We start from the raw sequence: 21,219 nt of genomic DNA on the forward strand, positions 1-21,219 counted from the left end.
CCTGTCCCGTCCCAGGGCCCCGCCCCCACCCACCCCGGCTCTCTGCGGGTCACAGGGACTGCAGCACCCACTGTCCGTCTGCGGCCGCGTCCGGGTTCGAACCAGGCTTGAACTCAGCCGGCTGTGCAGACCCCCAGGCGGGCACCCTGCGCTCCGCAGATCCTGGACGGGGCGGGGCCGGGGGCTCGCCCGCCACGCAGTTTGTGGTTTCAAGGGACAGGGTCCCTGAGTCTCCCAGGCTGCCTGGAACTCGCGATCCTCCTGCCTCAGCCTCTGAAGTAGCTGCTCTGGCTTGAACTTGTCAGTCTCCTCTCCCCCGCGGCGGAGTTAGGGTTAGGGTCACAGCGAGCTGAGCTCCCTGGGGTCTGTTCCTGGAGGGAGCATGACACGTATTTCACCCGTGACCACTCCCGGACCCCTTGGGCCATGACGGCCTAGGCAGCTTCCCAGGGCTGGGGGCCCAGGAACAGCCCTGAGCCCTGGCAGGGCAGCCTAGCTCAGCTGTGGCCGGCCTGGGCAGGGAGAGCCCCCAGGTCCCGACTGTGGGGGCGGGTGGGCCGCTTTAGTGCAGGCTGGGTTCCAACCAAGCCCTCTCCTCTTCCACTCCCTGGGCTCTTCTGGGAAAGGGCAGAGTGGTCTTAGGGCCACCATGGACCTGCACCAGAACCTGCACCAGACCCCAGTGTCTCTGCCCCCAGGGTGCCAGGGACCAAGGAGGGGCGGCCTTGCTCTGTGATTTTTTTTTTGTACCAGGAATGAACTCAGGATGTTGTGTTTGTGTGTGTATGTACCAGACAGAGACAAACAGACAGACAGACAGAGGACTTCCATCACCTCTTCCGGGCCCAGGGTGTCCGTGTGGCCCAGCCTCATGCAGCCTGGTCCCAGGGCACAGACTGACTTACCAGCCTCCCCGTCTTTCTGGACCTCAGCTGCCGCCCGCCCTGCGGGGAGGCAAGGGTGAGCACTGCAGACAGGCTCTGGCAGGGTCAGCTGGGCCCAGGTCTGCTGCTGTCAGGGGCGGAAGGGCTGCTGCCGAGGCCTAAGGGGGCTGGGGCGGGAGCACACCCAGGGAATCCGTCGTGGCACACATCTAGATGTGCTGGTTACAACTCAGGCTTACAGAAGGGCAAGGGCGCGTGTGCATGGTGGTGCACACCTGCTGGGAGGCTGAGGCAGGAGGGTTGTAAATTCAAGCCCAGCCTGGGCAACTTAGCAAGATCCTGTGTCAAAAATGAATGAATGAAAGGATGAATATGTAGTTTAGTGTGAAGGCCTAGGCTCTTTTCCACCAAAATAAATACATAAATATTTTCATTAAATAAATAAAGCCATGGAGGGTACCTTTGGCTCTACATGAAGAGCACACATTCAGGGCTGGCAGGCAGCTCACAGGTCGCGCACACTGTGCAGGCTCTGGGCCCTGGGCTGGGTCCTCAGTGCACGCGTGGGAACACCCAGGACCGGAGCCCGGCCTGTTCGGCGTTCTCCACCTGCTGCCCAGAACCCCCAGCGCCGCCCAGCGCACCCCTGTGCCCACAGCCCATGCCTGTTCAGACCTGTCCCTGCCCTGCAACAACTACAGCAGGGGACAGGGCCACTGCCAGGGAGGGGAGTCTGGCTGCGGCCCCCAGGCTGAGGCCCAAGGCGGCTGGTGTCCTTTCAGCCGCTCCCTGCCACGCACAGGGTGGAAGTGTGCTCGCCGTACCATCCTTGCCTCCTGGCCTGGGTTCCTGTTCAAATGACTCCCCACGCTGCGCCCCGCGGCCAGGTCAGGACTGGGCACCACCCCACCCTGTGTGTCTCAGTGACCGCCCTGCCCCCTGCTGAGTGTCACCCTCAGACGCCCGAGTCTCAGTCTGAGCTTGCACTTCCTGCACCAGGTTCCGAGGTCAGTGAGAGATTTTGCTGGGGTCAGCGGGGGCCTCATGGGCCTAGGCAGACGCCCTGCCCCGAGCTGCACCCTGCCTGCTAGCACCAAACTTTCAGAGCCGTCCCGATTCTCAGCAGTCACTTCACTGCGAGGACTGCGCTTGTGCCTGGCTTTGTGGAGTGGGTCCCTGCGTTCCTAGGGCGGGTGGCTGGTCAGGGCCGCCTCACCTTCCCCCTGGACAGGTCCCCAGCTCTGCCGCCACGCTGTGGGGGCTCTGGCTGCCTAGGACCTGCAAGGAAGCAGCCCTGCCAGGAGGTGACGCTGGGAGGCGGCCAGGGCACATACCGTGCTGCACAGGAGGTGGGAAGCCTGGTCTTCTCCCATTGGGAACGCCATTCTCTGCGGTGCCTGGCTCAGCCACACCGGGCGCCTGCCCCTCCTGCGCCTCAGCTGCCTCCAGAAGCCGAGGCCACCCACCCCGCCCTCAGCCGGCCCCATACCCTACACTCCTCACCTTCCCCCTACACTGCACTGTGACAAGGACGAGCTCCGAGGCCCACAGGGAACCGGGAGACCAGACCACATGGTGCAGTGTCCATCACATCTGCAGAGTGTCCTGTCCTGGGCAGGTGTCACTTGCATTCTTCAGACAGAGAAACTGAGTCTGAGGGGGCCCAGCCACCAGTCCTGAGCCACCGTGGACCCAGGTCCTCTGGGCTTGGCTTCCTTGGCTTTGGTGCTGGGGATGAGCCCCGGGCTCGGGTGTGTGAGATGTGAGCTCTGCCCCGAATGCAGCTCCTCAGGCAAGAAGCGTGTGAGCTCAGGCTGCACGGTGCCGGCCAAGCTGCAGTGGACTCCCGCAGGACTGCATGGACAGGACAGCGCGTGGCCCAGGGCCCACTCCAGGCGGGGGTCCTGCGGGCCGGGTCTGCCCCAGCGGGCCTGGCAGCCGATGCTGAGCAGCTGCGGCCCCGCCACAGGCCTCCAGGATGCTTCCTGGCCCTGCTCCCGGGCCGCACCCTGAAGAGCAGCTGGAGGAGGGCCCCACAGGTGCCCGGCTATTTTTATGTGATCATCTGCCCCTACAGTAGGCCGGGTGGGTGGCAGGAATGCTAAGCAGGCGGGGCTGGGACAGCTGGGGACCCCGCCCCGCTCCGGCAGCGGCCAGGAAGGTGAGGAGGGAGGGCTGGTCCCCAGCAGAGCGGTGTGTGGGGCCGCGTTCCTGTCCTCATCCACTTTGGGGCTGGCCCCGAGGCCAGGCTGGGTCCCCAGTGGGGAGGATTTCACACAGACAGGAGCGGGAAGCCTGGTGTGCCACCCTCCGCCTGCTTGTGCGGGCCAGATCTTGACGACGTGACTGCTTCCCAAAAAGAGAGGGGAAAAAGAAAGGGTGTGTTTGTGGCAGGCTCATGGGAAAGGTCTTCATCTGCCCTTTCCCAGGGACAGTGGGAAAATACAAGGGACCTTTAGAAGGCATGGCGGTGAATTTCTCCGCAGTTTGCTTCTCCTCCTGTGGGAACTGCACAGGCTCCCTGTGTAATAAGAACAACAGCCCCAGGGCAGCGGGAGCGGGAGCCCTCCAGCCCTGGTGTGGCCTGGCAGGTGCTGCTGGGCTCCAGGCCCCGGGGACAACAGTAATGCCTCTCTCTGCCAAACTATTGTGAAAATCAAATACAATCATTTTCAAGCCATGGAAGTGTTTTGTAATTTAGAATGCATTTAAAATGCTAAAGAAGGTTTTTGTTTCTCTTGGAGACAGGGTCCCCTGAGTTGCAGTCTGGCCTTGAGCTTCTGGGAGCCAACAGTCCCGCTTCAGCCTCCCCTCTGGGACTATAGTTCATACAGCGACTTGAAGAACTGGTCTGAGCAGTGGCTGACCCCGCAGAGCTCACGGGCTCTCTGTGTGAAGTGAGGGTGGGCGCTGCCCCTGGTGGCCCCGTCCCTTCCCGGCTCTCGGGCCTGCGGAGGGGGACCACCCTCCCGGCTCTTCCTAGAGCTTGAGGCCTGGTGGGTGCAGAGGGCGCTGGTGCCCGACGGGTCCTGGCACGGGTCTGCGTCCCGCCCCTCGGTCTGCCCCGTCTGCACTCAGTAGTCGCCAATGTGGGCATCTCGCTCTCTCACGGGTGCTGTGTGGACGCCGTGGAGCAGCCGGTCACCCCAGAGCAGCCGCCTGTGCCCGGGAGAGCAGCGGGTGCTCCACGGCGCAGAGCGGCTCCCGTTCCAGAGGGCTGGCCAGGCAGTGGATGCTGGCTCTGGGGAGGCCGCTGCGCTGAGCGGTCCTGGGCGGCCTGAGTCCCCACCGGGGCTGCTCCAGCCGCCACTCGGTCTGCGGTGCTGCCGGTGACGGGGCGTGGCTGGCAGCTGCCCGTGCTGTGGTATGGGACCATGGGAGGACACAGGCGCGGCACAGGCATCAGGCCAGGGGATGCCCAGGGCCAGGAGAAGGTGCCTGGGGCCAGACAGCCTGGCCCAGGCAGGCAGATGCCCTGCCCAGCACCTCAGGGCCAGGCTGAGCTGGCGTGCACGGCAGGAGGGAGCCACCCCCCATCGGGTCCCGTCCTCTCAGGCTGTGACCTGCTTTATTTTGCTATTGTCTGTTTTTTGCTTTTTTGAGGCAGAGTCTCGCTGTGTAGTTCAGGCCAGCCTTGAGCTCTTGGTGGTTCTCCTGCCTCAGCCTCCTGAATGCTGAGATTACAAGCATGCGCCACCATGCCTGGCTGCTATTGTCTCTGGTTTTGTCATTTTCCACAGTTGTGTCCACACACTGTTCCTGAATAGATCCTAAGCTGTTTGTTTGTGTTAACGTCCTCGGCCGATGACGCAGCTCAGCGTCAGAGCGCTGTCAGTGTGCTTGCGGCCCTGGGCCCAAGGTCGACACCGCAGAAATATCTCCGTCCTATTTTACACCTCTGCCCTCATTTCACCCTTGTGAAGCTGTGGAAGTCACATCATTTCTGCTTCACAGACGAGGAACAGGTCTCTTGGATGTTCTAAACCCCAGGGTCACACAGCCAGCAAGATAGCAGAGTGGCTCCTGAGCGGGCAGAGCCTGGTTCTTGAGGAAAATCCATGCCCAGCAGACCCAGGGGGACTTCCATTTTTTGGCTTTTTGAAATCCCTAGCTAGGCCAGGCATAGTGGTGCATGCCTGTAATCCCAGCACTCAGGAGGCTGAGGCAGGAGGAGTGTTGCAAATTGGAGACCAGCCTGGGCTAAAAGTGAGCTCAAGGCCAGCCTGAACTGCATAGCGAGACCCTGTCTCAAAAAGGACAAGGAAAAAAAAAAAAAAACAACCCTAGCCAAACGTTCCAAGACTGCTCTTCAAGTGCTGAGCGGAGTACGGCGATCGAACCGCTCTGTGAGCCCGTCCACCTCACTGGAGGACGTGTACAGTGATGGTCTCTCTCGTGGCTCTGTGGGTCCCAGCTCAACACTGCTGGGAACCGGATCCGACTCTGGGCCTGGAGGCCGGACGCCGCCTCGAGATGGGCTCTGGCGATGGTGCAGCTCGTGCACCGGGGCTCAGCTCTGCGCTGTACACGGGGACCCTGCCCGCACGTGCCCTTGCCTCGGGGACAGCACAAGCACACAGGGCGGAGGCCGGGCGGTCCGGAAGGCGGTCAGCTCGGCCTGGTCCTCGCGGGGTCACGGGCCTACGGCAGAGTGGGCCGAGTGGTGTCCCGGCCACCCGGGAGGGCCCAGCTGCTCACCATGCTGGCTCTGGCCTGGGCCATGCTAGGCCGCTGGGGAGGCCACCAGCTGCCCCTGCCAGGAACGAGAGAGCCCGCGAGGCCTCAAGCTGCACCAGTGTGGCCGTCACCCAGGGGACTTGTCTGCACGGCGGCCCACGTGTGTCCTCCTTCTCAGGTCACAGGTCACAGGGTCACTGTGCCTGGCCCGGCCATGCAGCACCAGGACGTCCCCCTCTGACCTGGCCAGCGAGGACCTGGCCTTGGCAGGTCTGTGAGACCCCATGTGAGGGGCACAGCTGGTGGGCGTCTGGGGGGGCTGCTGGGCATACAGTGAGCCGGAGTGCAGAGCAACTCTCAGTGGGGCAGATCGGGGGGCAGCTCCACTGCTCCCCAACTCGGGGCCTCGCCCAGGCCTGGGGCTCAGAGTGGAGGCGGCCTGCGCACTGTCCTGGTGCGGGGCTCATCCGGTGCTCCTGAGAGCAAAGGTGGCAGCAGAGGTGGGGAGCAGGGGCATGGCCCAGGTTTTTTCTGCACAAGCCGCTTGGAGGGCATCAAGGGGTCAGCGCAGGCCCCTTCATCCCGGCCGCCCAGGGCCAGCTGGCCGGGGACCCTGGCCCAGCCCCAGCCAGAAGGCCTGCTTCTCCCAGGAGGAGGAAGAGCTGAGGCCTAGGCCATAGATGGAGAATGGGATTCGAAAAAGGCAGAGACAAGGGTCCGGCACCGGCTGCATGAGCTGCAGTCTGGCTCGGGACATGCGGTCCCAGCTTCTGGAGGCCCCCGAGACCTCACCACACCTGTATGGGGCACCAGGACCCTGTACTCAGCACGGCGACATTCCCCCGGGGTGTCTGGACGGGGGCGGGGAGGGGCACGGGGACCAGCACCCGTGTCCCCAGAGCAGCGGCAGGGCGGGGCACCACGTCTTTCCCTGCACTGTGAGTCTAGAGAAGCGTGTGGGTGCTCTGGTCCCTGAGGACACATAGGACCCGCGGCCTGTGTGGGGATGCAGGCCCTGAGCGGCACCCTAGGCACCCTAGGCGTCTGGGCCGCTAGCTGGCTGTGGGCAGCGGAACTGAGATCAGCACGGAGCAGGTGTCGCAGCTGGAGAGCTGGTGCCCACCCCACCAGAGGCTGTGTAGGGGACAGCGACTCAGCGTATCATTTTAAGGTGGAAGAATTCTAGTCTTAATGCAAGCCTCAAAGTATGTCTCGAGAAGCATCCCAGAGGGGCTGTAAAGAGCTAACTCTGCAGTCCTGACTTTGGCCCGGAATGCTTCTCCAAAGACAGAGCGCACCCGGGCCCAGATAACCACCTATGGCCCTGCCTGGGCTGTTCCATCCCTTCCCTGGCCCTAGATAAACACTGTAACCATAAAGGAGATGTGTGGTTATCATAGGGGGACATACAGAACAGAGTGCAGAAAGTATGTATCGTGTGGCTGGGCTCATGACCAGGGCCTGACCCGGTCACGTGGCACAAGGAAAACAACGTGTGGCCAGAGCTACAACATTCCAATGTGTTACCATGGAAACCAAAAATGTGTATAAGCTGGGAACAAAAGTAGGCTCCTTGCCCACTTCCCTGACTGGCAAGTGGGAGGAAGGGTGGCTAGCCTCAGATTAAAGCTCCGCTTGTTCTGAATAGAGTCTTTTTGGTTTCTTGTGGAATACAACCCAAATTCTGCCGTAACAGCTGGTCCCCAGCAGCAGGGTGTCACTGCCAGGCAGCCAGGCTCCTACTGCTGTTCCTGACTTGTCCAGGGCCCGCCATCTCCCGAGTGGCCCCTTTGCCCTCCCTCCTGCAGGCACTGCAGGGAAAATTCCTTTTTTGGAAGTGACAGCCCTTCCCGAAGGCCAGACTCCCCTTGGAGGGGAGGGTGCAGCCTGAGCCCAGCGGGTAGGGAGTGGCTGGTCTTCCAGCGCGTGCTGGAGTCCAAGCCAGGGTGGGAGGGTGTCAGTGAGCTCTGGCAGGGCTGGACGGGACAGCACAGGGGCAGCCACGATGCCTCACGCCCAGGGGCTTGAGCTGCGGCCAAAGTGTAAGGAACTTGTGATCGTCCTGCCTCAGCCTCCCAAAGTGCTGGGATTACACACATGTGGGACCTGGCACGGCTGGGAGATGAGGAACCTAAACAGGAGCACTGTCCTCAGAGTCTGCTCCCTCTACTCTGGAAGCAGCACCCAGGTCCATGCTGGGGTGACCCTATGTCCACTGGGGGGGGACGGACAGGCAGGTCTTCCATGCCCCACGCTCCTGCCAGTGATGGTGCCCAGCGTCCCATCCAGGCATCAAGTGGCAAGGGCAAAGGTCACGCTCCAAGGATGCCAAGCGCAGGCCCTTAAGTTTCAGGGCCTGTGTGAGCTCTTTAAAAGCCCACCTTTACGCTGGGAGTGGTGGTGCATACCTGCAGTCCCAGGCGTGGGGAGGCTGAGGCAAGAGGATCACAAAGTCAAGCTCAGCTTGGGCAACTTCATAACTTAGCCCCTGTCTCAAATAAATCTAACTTATATGTACGGCAGCCTAATTCCTGAGCCTTGGAAGCAGCCCACACGTCCACCCACAGCCGAATGGGTAAAGACAGTGTGGGTTTACACCGTGGGGCCCAGCGGTGCCTTGGAGACGGGTGGACTTGAGTGTTGCAAGGGAAATGGATGCGCCCGAGGCCGTGACGCTAACGGGATAAACCACACACAGCTTGAGTTCATGCAGCTTCAGGGAGATCTTTCCGGTGGGAGGGGGCGAGGGGCGGACGCAGGAACTGAGATGCGTGCGTCCGTGCACCAGCTCCCGCGAGGGGCCGTGACGTGCTGCAAATGTGGACTGAAAAAATAAAAAATAAGGAAAGGGCCGAGGACGCAGCCCAGGGCGAGCGTCCTGGGTTCAGTCCCCAGAGCCACAGAAGCAAGCGAGCGAACGCCACAGAGAGGGAGACCCTGGAACGCGGGACCCGGCGCACCGACGCTGGCAGCGGGCGTCTCCGCCTCGGCTTCTCGGGGCGCTCCCCCTGCCCCCCCCCCCCCCCCCCCCGTGGCACGGGAGCACGGGAGCGTCACAGGCGCAGAGGGTCCTCGGGCGCTTTATTGAGCCGGCAGGCAGAGGGTGGTGCCAACCCGGGACCGGGCCTCAGCCTCCCACCAGGCCCGCCTGTCCCAGCAGGGCCGCGGCAGCTGCAGCGGGGGACAGGGCTGCCCGGAGGCGCGGCGCCCCTATCTGTGCGTGAACCGGAACCAGCCCCAAGCCTGCGACGTGGGGGCCGCTGGCTCCCCCGTGTCGTCCAGCACGCGCAGCATGTAGGAGCTGGAGTAGAGGAGGAACTGGCCGGTCACCTGGGCAGCGTAGGACAGCAGGCGCAGCAGGCTCCTGCAGTGGACATGCGCGTCAGGCCGGCGAGGTGGGCACGGTGCCCCTGCCTGGGGGCCTGGCAGGCCGAGGGGCGGCCCCCACCCGGGGCCACGGTCCAGGAACAGAGCAGAGCGGCAGCCTGGGGAAAACCCCGCCACACCCCTGCTGGGGCTGCATGAGGCTCAGGAAGGCAGGCGCCGCCCCGCCTGGCCGCTGCGTCCCGCCGAGCCTGTGCTGTGCAGACTGGAAAGCAAAACCCTTGTCTGCAGTGCTCCTGTTCCCCACAAGCCCAGTGCAGTGTGGAAAGGCGGGGGAGGCGGGGGCTGCGCCCCAGGATGGACCGCCCCCCCCCCACAGCAGGGCTGGCTGCGCCTCGGGGGTTTCCTGATGTGGGATTCCCGGGAGGCCACCTTCTTCACAGCTTCTAAGCCCCTGGGTCCCCTGCCTTGCTTTACGTTAAAGCAGCCGGGCACAGGGGCCCACGCCTGGTTTCAGGCCCTGGAGAGGCGGAAGCAGGAGGACTGCAAGTCTGAGCACAGCTGGGGCAATTTAGCAAGATCTGTCTGAAAATAAAATTTGAAGAGGGCCGGGGGAAAGCTCAGCGGTGCAGCCTCTGCCTGTTCCGCGTGAGGCCCTGGCCTGATCCCTGTACTTAAAAAGAAATAAACTGAGCCAGCGCTGTCTGGGTGTCAGGGCCCCAGCGCAACAACAGTGAGGCAGCCCATGATCCCCTGCCGGTCAGGAGCAGCCCCGGGCGCAGCTGGCCTTGCGCGGGGAGCAGGTGCCACCCCAGGGCCTCTGTCCCCTGTGCTGCCCTCACAGGGACACAGGGACAAGGGACTTGGCCCCGGCACGACCTGTGGCTTCGGGCAGTGGCCTCTCCCAGCCACAGGGCTTGGAGCTCTGCTGTCCACGGAGGCTCCGAAGCCCCGCACCGCCCTCGCCACGTAAGGACGACGCCGGCTCCTCGTGCCCCGGCTGTGGCAGGAGCAGAAGGACAGGGTCCTTAGGACCCCAAGTCACGCACAGGCCACCGTGTCAGCTCCGCGGCCCCGAAGGTTCCCAGCTTGTGGTGCTGCTGCCAAGGGGCCCCATGGGCTACCTCGAGGGGGCAGGGCCCTTGGCCCTGCTCTTGTGTCCTGGGCACTTGCCCTGTCATGCTGTGCTGTCTGCCACAGGTGCCATGGTGGGGCCACCTGGCCACGGACTGGAACTTGGAATGCTGCGGCCACAAGGAGCCTGTCCTCCTGTGGGCTATGTCCCTCGCGCATCTGGCAATGTGGACCCTGACCATGCAGGACCCAGGCGCCATGGGCACTGGCTTCCTAAGCTTCTGCCCAGCGTGGGATGCCGAGGTTCCCCGCATTGAGGAGGAGGGAGGAGCCATGCTGCGTGGTCACTGTCACCGGGGCGGTGACAGCAGAGCACACGGGGCGGGTGTGGCCCCACCCAGACAGCCCGGTCACCATGCCCAGCCACAGGGCTTGGAGCCCAGGTCTGTGTGTTGCAGCAGGGGGTCAGCCCAGGCAACTGCACACGCCCGGACCTGTGACTGACTGATCGTGATGTGCCTGCGGCCTGCGGCCTGCCAGGGTGGTGACGTGGCCTCCTTCCTTCCCGCTGTTACCCAGCTGGGACTCCGCTGGTACCGAATGGTTCTGCCTCTGCTGTGTCTGGAGACTGAACTCGCTGGGACCGTGTGGGTCCTGGGGCGCCCGGCAGGGACAGTGGGGCGGGGCACAGAGGGTGGGATGGCCACCCGTCCACCGGGCTTGCAGACCCTGCTGTGGCCTCCGCAGTTACCTCAGCATGGCCTTGACGCTCGTGCAGCGGATGTCGTAGGACACCGAGTACATCTCGTACAGGGTGGCCTTGACGTTGAGGCAGCCCAGGAAGTCCTTGGGGTGCAGCCTGTACAGGTCCAGGGTGACTCTGGCGATGCCTGACCGCTGCGGCTGCCGGGCTGGCGCGTACCTGCTGGCCTGAGTGACAGCGGGTGTCAGGAGCAGCCCCCATGTGGGTGCTGGCTACATGCTGTGAGTGGGGTGGGCACCAGCCTCCCCGGCACGTGGTGGTGACCCAAGCCAAGTTTTCAGCAGACCGCGCACTCCCTGTGGCCGCGTCCAACCTGGAACCCAGGGTCGGCCCACCTGTGCCAGAGCTAGCTTTGGCCTGGATTTTGTTTTTGCGTTTTGGTAGTGGGGACTGAACCCAGGTTCTGTGCCTGAGCCATATCCAACCCCATTTTTGAGACAGGATCTCACTAAGTCATTCAGTTGCCCCAGCTGGGCTCCCAATTGCGATCCTCCTGCCTCAGCCGCCCAGAGTGCTGGGAGTAGAGATGGGCCTGGACCGGAGCCCTGCTGTGCGGTGCCTGGAGGTGCTCCTGCCTCAGGTGCCGAGGCCAGCTCCCAGGGTCCGCCAGGCCACCTGGACACGGTGACCAGCACAGCCTCCCCAGTGACTGTCACACAGTCTGTCCAGCACTGCTTCCATTTCACAAGCGGCACATGGCCCTCAGGGGAGGGCAGCATGGTCCGTCTGGGTGCCCCCCGATTCCTGTAGCCCAGAGGCTGCGGCATAGCAGCCGGGAACGCCGCTCCTCTGTCTAGGCCGCCCTGCAGCAGTGCCGGCCACAGCTCTAAGAGGGGAGGACAAAGGGCCGCCCACCAGCCTGGGAGGCCACTGCGCTCAGAGCCGGCTCAGTGGGGACAGCGTCCGAGGGTGACACGGAGTCCCCCGAGGGGCCGCGAGCCTCCGCACGCACCCCACACCTCTCCCCACGCAGGGCATGAGCTGATGCTGCCGGGACCTGCTGCCCCCAGCCAGGCAGTCAGCGCACGGGAGGACACGGTCAGGCAGAAGGGCCTCCCTCCCTCCCTCGCCTGCCGCCGCAGCTCTTACACCAACTCCAGACCTCTGAGGGCCAGCGCCGCCGCGGACACCCCGCCCTTGGGCCTGCAGAGGCACCCACAGCTTGGGAGTCACAGTGGGTCTTCACCCCGGCTTGCGCTGCGACCTGGCAAGGGTGACACCCGGTGGCCGGGCGTGGGTCTGCAGCCAGGCGCCCGGCCCACGCCGAGAGAGGCTGGAGTCTGAGCCCAGAGGGGACCCCGGCTGCCTGTGGAGGGCGCTGCCCCCCGAGCTCCGCCGTCCCTGCCTCGGACCCCAGCAAGCCCCAGCCCCAGCTCCTGTCACCCTGCCCTGTCACCAAGTGTCTTGTTGACAGCACAAACCCTCCCACAGTGCCACTGTCCTCTTGCCGCCGTGACAAGCTGCCAGGGCAGAATGGCTTGGAGCCATCTGCATCTACACCTGGGGGCTGTGAGGGGCATTGGGCCCCTGGTCCTCTCCTCTGCAGCCAGTCTGGCAGGGCTCAGACGACACTGGCTGGCCTGGGTAGCTGGCGCCCCCACCCGGTCCCTTGCTAGTGCCTGTGCCAGGGAGCCAGCGTCCACAGGTCCCAGGACACGATGCCCGGGGGATGGCTGCTGTCCCTGGGAACACACGGTCCTCAGCCCCGGGAGGGCAGGTGTCCACCCCTCAGGAGAGGGTCTGCAGCCCCTGCCTCAGAGAGCCACCTGTCACCCAGCGTTACAGGGCGACCTCGTCATGGGCCACTGGGGTCCATGGGTGAGAGGACCCCCCAGGAGCTGCCACCACCAGGCTCCTTTGCTCTCTGCTTTCAGAAATGTGGCCACCCTGTCTGTCTGTCTGTCTTTCTTGTTCAGACAGGATCTACAGGGCTTGAGTGATCCTCCTGCCTCAGCCTCCTCAGTAGCTAGGACTGCAGGTGTGCGCTGCTCTGCCAGGGTCATCTTCCTTCAGGGAAGGTCGTGAAGGTGTAAGAAGATGCTTTAATATTCTGCTTTGCTTTTCTAGGTGTTTTTTGGTGGGGAGGTTTTGAGCTATGTGACCTATGGTTTCTCCAGGCTGCATTCTTCCCCACTTCCTGAAGCTCTACCCGCACTGCTGTGTCAGGCTCCAGAGTGTTTCTTGGAGCTCGCAGGCTCAGTCCTGGGTCTGAGGTGGTGCTGGGACCCCTGACAGGGTCTGAGGATGCTGGAGCCAGACCAGGACCTGGACCTGGACCTGGACCCTAAGATGTGGGCCCAGGCACCTTTCTCTTCAGGAGCTGATACTCCGGGGTGGGCACTCACAGACAGGTGCACAGCCCACCTGGCCGTGCCCGGCCAACCCACCCTGGCTGAGGACGAGGACAGTGCGTGATCACTGGTCAGGTCTGCTGCTGCCCAGCCATCACCTGTGCCCCAGGCTGCCTTGTCTAGGGACACCACGCTGCCTAGGGACAGCCAAGTGAGGGCCTGGCCAGGGACAGGGAGGGCGCAGAGCCACGGGCCAGGGCCAGGTCAGCCTCTCGTGGGCCCAGCGTCCCCCCGTCCTGCGCTGGTGAGCACGTGGCCGTCACTCACCGTCGTCCACTTCTGCCCGTCTTCCAGGACCATGAAGTGTGTATTGTCGCCCAGCGTCTGGAAGAATTCCTCCGTGTCCACCACGGTGCCGTCCTCCTCCAGCACCAGTGTAACCAGCCCTGCCGTGATGACCAGCGCATCCAGGGCCTGGGGGCAGTGAGCAGGGAAGCACATGAAGAGGGGCTCCCCGGGGGCCCCTGCTGGCGTGCACCAGGTCACAGCACTCGTGGGCCAGGCTGGGTAAAAGGGCACAGAAGTTCACAGTCTGCATCTTTTCTCAGAAAGCGATTTAGGGGTTTAACGGACCCATCTTCCTGAGAGCTGTGAGAAGGGTGACGTGTCGTTAGGGTTTCTGCAGCCACCTGCTCATGCGCACAAACGCACGGGCAGCCCTGCGCGAAGGGTGCTGCTCCCTCCACGGCCACGAGTCCTGTCTTTTGGGGAGTCTGGGTGGCCTGTTTGGTGGCCTCCACGGTTTTAGTTTAATAAATGTTCTATCCTGGTCTTCAGGAGGTATGACAGGAAATGGGATAAATATTTAAACATTTTTAAAAAGGTTGTTACAGTAACAGATCCATTGGCATTAGCCCCCTTGAAATCCTCCCCTCACTGTGAGCACACTCGTCTCAGTGTCCCTGCCGCTTTCTGCAGCAGCTCTGGAGTCCTCTTTCCTGAGTGTCTTTAGCTGTGCTGTCCTGGCTGCCTCGATGTCCTGAATCGATTCAAAACACTTCCCTCTCATGGTCATGCTGACCTTGGGGAAGAGCCAGAAGCTGCACGGTGCCGGATCCGTGGATAAGGTGGCTGAGGACACACCGTGATGCTTTTACAAGCTGCCTTTCTGTTGGGTGGTGCTCAGCAGCAGCATTCACCGTGCTTTCGGTCATACCGCGTAAGGACACGGTCTCCAGAGCTGCCGCAGAAAGTGGCGGGACGATGGGATGGGTGTGTTTGAGGAGAGGGAGAGGGTCTTGAGGGAGGTTCCCGGCAGTTTTTTACTGTAACGCATTTTAAAAATTTAATTATTTAGGACCGGGAATGGAGCTCATAAACTCGTGCTTGCCAGGCAGGCTCTGTGCCACTGAGCTATACGCCTGGGTCACATTTTTAAAATGTGACCATTCAGTGTATACTGGGATCACCCCTTGACATAACCAAAAGCAGACGTCTCAGGTCCCTATGTTGTCCTTGTCAAAGAAACACGGTGGCACCATCAGCCGATGGCCGGCTCCCCGTCTCGTGACCCTGTCTTTTGGGGCACAAAGATTCAGTGTGTTTCCTCAGCTGACTTAGACCCTGTTAGCTGTGAGAAATGTCTCCGCTGGGCCCTGGAGGCCCAGGGAGATGCAGGCTGGCTCTGTCCCCTTGCCGTCAGCGCGGGCCGCAGTACCTTGGTGAGGAGCTCCTGCAGGCTGCTGGCCATCACCCCGCGGCGGCTGCTGCGGTCGGAGTTGGAGACGCGGAAGGGGCGTGGGGGCTGCATGAGCGGCGTGAGCAGGACCTTCCTGGTCTGGGCGCCCACGAAAGTCAGGGGCCTGGACACAGGTGAGAGCACAGAAACGGGAACTCCAATGTTATTTTAAAACAAGAGTCTTCAGGCAGAGGAGTGAAATGCACAACAGTGACGCAGTTTTAATATTTACATCTGAGAGGAAGACCGGCATGCATGGGACTAACCAGAAATGACACGGGCACGAATCTCCGAGGGACAGACATGGAGCACCTGGAACGGGGGGCACAGGGTCCTTGTTCCTGCTTTGCTAGGACGTTTGAGGTCCTTGCGGAAACATCCTGAGTTCGGCCTGCATGCAGGTGTGCACACCTGCAGCCACAACCCAGGGAGACCAGGCCAGGAGTGACCGTAACAGCGGGGTGCTGGGCACCGCGCACACACCGAGGTCTGGAGTGAACGGGAGAAGCCAGGCCTGACAGCACCACTGCTGGTGGGGACAGCGAGAGGGAAGCAGGCCCCGCGCCGTCGTGCTTGGGGCGAGTTCCACACTTTCGAGAGAATTGACCGTGACTTTGTCACTAGGCTAGAATCACCCTAAAATAACACGCAGGCAGGGTCCTTGTTATGTATCTAAATAAGTGGGTAATCTTAGGAATTAGAATTGTTCATATATCGAGTCCCTCATGTCTTTTATGAAGACAGGCCCATTAAAGTCTTAACTCCCTTTTTTCCAAGCCAAGAATAAGGCACAGACACCTGCTAAAGCAGATCTGTATCAGCAAAGAGCTCAAACACTCCCCACTAAAAGCACAATGTGTGAAAAGGAAACTAGCTGGGTGTGGTGGCATGTGCCTGTAATTCTAGCACTGTAGGAGGCTGAGGCAGGAGGATCACGAGTTCCAACCCAGCCTGGGCAACTTATGAGACCCTGTGTAAAACAGAGAGAGAGAGAGAGAGACAGAGAGAGAGACAGAGAGAGAGAGAGACAGAGAGAGAGAGAGAGACAGAGAGAGACAGAGAGAGACAGAGAGAGAACGCTGTACCATAAAACCAAAAGAAGGCAATTTTCTGAGGAAAACGCCAGCCCTTGGTCACTAAATTTTAGTTATCTAGCAACTATGAGAAAGCGGTCAAATGGGAAGTAAAGGGGAAACAGCGGATGAGAAGCTCACAAAGACCTGACTGCAAACGACGCGCACAGAGCACAGCTGGGGCCAGCGCCAGCCCACGCCCACAGCTGCGCTCCGAGACCAGTGTCCACGCCAGGACGCTGGCCCTGCCGCCCCGGCTGACGGCGGGGGTGTGGGGACGGCCCTGGTGAGATACAGACGAGTGAGGCGAAGGCCGTGCGCGGCGCTGCCTCCCGACCGGGACAGTGTCCAGCTCACACCTGCAGGGTGTCGTCCTCAGGCAGCCCGGTGTGACCACCCGCCTGCCCCCTGACCCCCGCACACGGAGCTCTCGCCCGTCCACGCTCCCTGCCCAGCAGGGCCGGAGCAGCCCTGACACAGGCGTCTTTGCTGGCTGTGGCAAGCCTCACCCAGGGGGAATACGGTGTGAATGTGGCGGCTCTGTGCGCCCCACAAGGTCTCCATGACAGGGAGGGCCGGCCCCCGGCCTGGCCAGCAAAGCGCGGTCTGGGCTCAGACTTTGAACACTGGCGAGAATTTAGGGGTTAGTCTCTGCGGCAGTGTCGCTCCAGGCTGCACACACGCACCCTGGCCCTGCAGTGGCCCAGTGTGGGGGGCTCCTTAACCATCACCCACCCAGGAAGGACAGTGCTGCCCACTCCACAGGCTAGAAGCCGAGGTCACCTGGGCAGCGGGGGGCAGAGTGGCCTGACACCACCTCTGTCCGGAGCCAGGGCTTTTGCTCTGTTCTGTTAATTTGGCTTCCACGTTGGCAACTCAGCTGCTCTGCGGCTGAGCGTCCTGAGCCCGCCCTCAGGTCCTCTCCCTGAATGTGCACAAAGTCACCACTCAGCTCGTCCCAGGGAGCAGTGCCAAGGGGGATGTGCCGGGCCGGGCCCCAGCCTGCACCAGCCATCACAATGACCTGGGTGCTAGGCCGGGTGTGGTGGCTCACGCCTGTAATCCCAGCACTCGGGAGGCTGAGGCAGGAGGATCGTTGCGAGTTCGAGGCCAGCCTGGGCTACAAAGTGAGCTCAAGGCCAGACTGAACTGCATAGTGAGACCCTGTCTCAAAAATACCAAAAACAAGGGGCTGGGGATTTAGCTCAGCGGCAAAGCGCCTGCCTGGCAAGTGCAAGGTCGTGAGTTCAGTTCCCGGTACCGGAGAAAAACCAAAACCAAAACCAAAACCAAAAACAAAAACAAAAACAAAACAAAACAACAAAACAATGACCTGGGTGCTTTGACCAGAGACCACATAAGCCGGGCCACAGAGCTGGGCCGGGGTGGCAGCAGGCCTGGCATCAGCTTCTGAACCTTGACCCTTATCCGGTGCCACTGTACCAGGTTCCTGTTACACAACGCAATGAACGAGGCCTTCTCATGCCACTGAGCGGACGTGGGACAGTCACACGCATCCCGTCCCTGGAGACCAGGGGCAGAGGATGCCAGGCCCTGGGCGCGTGATGCTGCCCACAGAACCCTGGCTTTGTCTCCAGCCTAACAGGGCAGGAAGCTCAGCTGGCAGAGTCGCTGCAGGGAAAGACCGACTCGAGCGTCCCACACGCCTGCGCAGTCAGAGTGCATCTCCTGTGACGCACAAGGTCGCTTTCCTGATGAGGACACGGGGCGGGGAGGGGAGAGTCCAGCCGCCACGAGGCCTCACCTGCAAAACAAGCCCTGGCTCCTGGAGAGCCATCGCCTCCCATGTCCTGTCCTTGTCCCTGTCCCTGTCCCGAGGCACGGTGCTCAACGAAAGAGGCCCACGCCATCCTGCTCCCTCCAGCCCGAGGAGACAGAACAGTTCATATTCCTGGCCACGGGAACGATGCCCAAAGCGAGCTGCGGTCCCTCCAACACACAGATATTTAAATTTGGCCAAGTTAAACAGCAGCACTGAGGGGGCGAGCTCAGGGTAAGCTCATTCTTAGCGTGTGCTAAGGCGCTGGGTTCGAGCCCCAGCACTGCAGGAAACAAGGAACAGGACTAGAGAAGCCTGAGCTGCTCCACCACCTGTGGGGACAGCGCGCCCAGATTTCTGGGAAAGTGGCTGCAGATGGTCCTCTGAAGCAGGAAGGGAGATAATGTGTAAGAGGAAAAATAACAAGGAAACAGGTTGCTTGAGGAAGCCCAGGGCCACCTCAGGCCGCACTTCAGGGAGTTCCCAGAACGTGTGCCAGGGAGCGTCTCCTGGAAGGCAGGGCACATCTGTGTCCCCGAGGAATGCAGGGCCTCGAAGCTTGTGTGACTGACAGTGGCCGGCCACAGGCTGGCGGTAAGGTGACGGAGCTGCACGCCGCTTGGATGCGCTCTCCGCAGGATGCAGGCCACCCCAGGTGTATTCTGGGGGCGCTGTGGGAGGCCAGGCCCAGGAGCAGGATCTTGGTGCGTGACAAAAGCAGGGGTCTCAGTGTGCTCAGGGACAGCCATCAGGACCCCCGGGCTCCACAGTCCAGGACGCCCACATCCCTGTGGTGTCAGGCAGAAGCTAGGCGGTCCTGCTGAGTGCCTCCCTGGACTATATCTGGTATGGAGCACAACTGTGCCGTGTGCACAGGGAACTAACAGCAGGGAATAACAAACTGCAGGGAATAGCAGCAGCAGCAACCTCCCTGCGTGCTCAGACAGACACAGTTCTCCCGACCGCCTGCGGTCTGAGCGTGGAACCCGCAGGCGCAGAGGCCAAGTGCACGCTGCCGTCACCGCGCGGAGCAGCACAAAGCCGCACACGCCCAGGAGTACAAAGTGGGACGACGGCTGGGGGCCGCATCCCACTGTCACGAGGACTGGAGGGGGACACAGAGCAGGCCAAGAGGACGACGAATGCTGAGGAGGCACCGCGCGCTGGGGGAGGATGGGCGTGGGAGCGCAGTCAGCCTGCTTGCAGGGCCCGCCACGGGCCACACTGTGGAGACACGCCTGGTACCCACCCTGCTAGTGGCTGAGCGAATACCTGGCCACCAGCACTCACTGTGTTCCAAGTCCTCGGGCACTCAGCAACAATCTAAAGTCGGAACTTAGGTTTGAGAGGCAGGAGGGTGGGGGATTTGCTTTTAGAGAACTCCACTCCTTACTGTGCCGGGCAGGACAGTGTCAAGTTCATACTGAAACAGCAGCTGTACAAAATCCTTGTTCCTCGTCGAGCGCAAGGCCTTCTACTTCTTCCTTCTATTTTCTTTCTGTGGTGCGGGGAATGAGTCCAGGTCTTGTGCAGGTGAAGCCGCACTGTACCATCCAGCCTGGGAAGAGGTTCTAAATCACGGCAGAAGAAGCTATTCCGGGAGAACTACAAGTTGTGTCAGCTTTATAACAACCTCAGGGCTTGCATGAGGAATCACAGACAGGACAGAAGGACACAGCATGCTTTGCCCACGCAATAATCACCCGGCCCTGTGTGACAGGCTCCACCCAGAACTCTGCTGGGACCCAGCAGCCTTCCTGGGACTGAGGCCTCAGCAGTTACTGTGGATGGACAAAGGAACAGCTGCTTGGGCTTTCTAATTATTTACAGGTACCTTATTATTACCGTTTTGTGGTGCTAGGGATGGAACCCAGGGAATCCTGTATACCCTAGGCAAGTGCTCTAGCACTAAGTTACACTCCTGCCCCACCAGCATCTATTTTTTTTTTTTACTAGGGATGGAATCCAGGGCCCTCACACTGAGCTATATCCCTAGTCTTTTTTTTTGCTTTGTGAGACAAGTTCTTGCTATGCTGTCATTCAGGCTGGCCTTGAATTCACCTATGTAGCCTAGGCAGGCCTTGAATCCACAGCGATCCTTTTGCCTCAGCCTCCCAGGTGCTGGGATTATAGGCCTGCATCACCACACCTGGCTCCCTAGTCCTTTATTAAATCTTTTTTAACTTTGAGACAGAGTCTGATTAAGTCACTAAGCTTCTCAACCTGGAGTCAAATTTATGATCTTCCTGCTTCAGCCTCCCAGAGTGTGTCACCGTGCCTAACTACAAGTATCTAATTTTTTAAACTGTGTATGCTAGTACTCCCCGGGAAAATGCAGATGTTTGCCAGCTGCAGCACGCCACACCAGGCAGTTTAAAGTAAGCATCACTCAGGAGGCAGAAGTCCAGCCAGACCATCATTAGCAGATGTTAGTGCCTGGCCTGCAGCTCTGCGGCCACCACAGGGTTTAGAGGGTGTGGAAGAACAGCCTTCCTGTAGGACCGTGCCAGGCCGTTTTCTTCCTGGTAGAGTCCTAAGAACTTCAGCAGCTCAGCTGGAAGCAGGTAAATTCTCCAAGATCTGCTGCCACAGCGGTTCCAACAGAGGGGACTCCTAGGCTGGGCTGAGCTGTGTGTCTCAGGAGATCAGTGGCTCATGTTGTGATTCGCCAGCGTTTCATCAGCTGGGCACTCCCACATCACACTTGACCCAGAGGCGCGCCTGGCACACTGGCTTAGGGGAACTGTGGTAATGGCCGCAGGGCTGGGCTCCAAGGGAACCAGCGTGGGCTTGGGGTCCTCCACTGGGGAGCTCAGCCCACCTTCTCCTCAGACTCCCGAGGGGCCTGGGGTGGGTGCAGCCCGTGCGACAACTTTGGGGCCGGGGTGGGCAGAGCTGGGAGAGGAAGAAAAGCCCCACGAGCCCAGGGCCTGGCGCGGTGCCCCCAGGCTGGGAATGCGGGAGAGCTGCGGAAACAGCAGGCAGGCAAGGAGCAGAGGATGCTTGGGCCAAAGCGGAGGCCCTGGTCACAGGTGGAATGAAGAAATATGCCAGAGGTCAGCGGCTCCTTGCGCCAGAGGTGACCCTTGGTTCCATTCCGTGTAGATACTAGGATTCCCTGCTGTGACATCTCTGCCACCTGTACCGCAGTGACACAGCCTGTTGGACGCTTAAGAGCAAACTTTGTACAAAACAAGCAAAGGCGGGTTGGTGAGGACACCGGAGCGTGTCTCACCTTCCCCACATGCCGGAGCCGTGAGGTTGCGCGCGCGTGTGGGTGTGTCCCCGCGCTGCGTGCAAGGGCAAGGCGAGGGCCACCGTTCTGGCAGCTGAGGGTCTGACCTGGGCGTCTACACAGCCCCTTTCCGACCGGGTCCGAGCTCCAGATCCTGGATCCCCGTCCCGCCCAGCCTCCCGCCCTGCCAGCCCTCGGACCGCAGGGGAGACCTCACGGTGGGGCGCGGAGAGTTCGCTCCTCCTCCGCTCGTCAGGGTCCCCTCGCCAGCCCCGGCGTGGCCTCGGCGCGGTGTCGGGAGGGCAGGAGCGGGGCGGGCCCGCGCTGGGACAGGGGCCCAGCCTGCTCTGTCCCCGCCATCCCGCGCGCCGGGGTCGTCG

General features: G+C 61.5%; 1 protein-coding gene across 1 annotated transcript; it reads right to left on the reverse strand.

Annotated features, from left to right (window-relative positions):
• Positions 1-8,625: 8,625 nt before the first annotated feature.
• On the reverse strand, positions 8,626-14,875 carry Cidea (cell death-inducing DFFA-like effector a; the record flags this gene model as incomplete). The annotated part of the gene is given in 4 exon segments (XM_005373138.2): positions 8,626-8,925; positions 10,711-10,889; positions 13,341-13,487; positions 14,731-14,875. Coding segments are annotated over 4 exon segments (625 nt in total), but the record flags the coding sequence as incomplete, so codon positions are not given.
• Positions 14,876-21,219: the final 6,344 nt, after the last annotated feature.

This window comes from Chinchilla lanigera, unplaced genomic scaffold (assembly GCF_000276665.1).
Source record: "Chinchilla lanigera isolate Chin_1 unplaced genomic scaffold, ChiLan1.0 scaffold00001, whole genome shotgun sequence".
Lineage (NCBI taxonomy): Eukaryota > Metazoa > Chordata > Mammalia > Rodentia > Chinchillidae > Chinchilla > Chinchilla lanigera.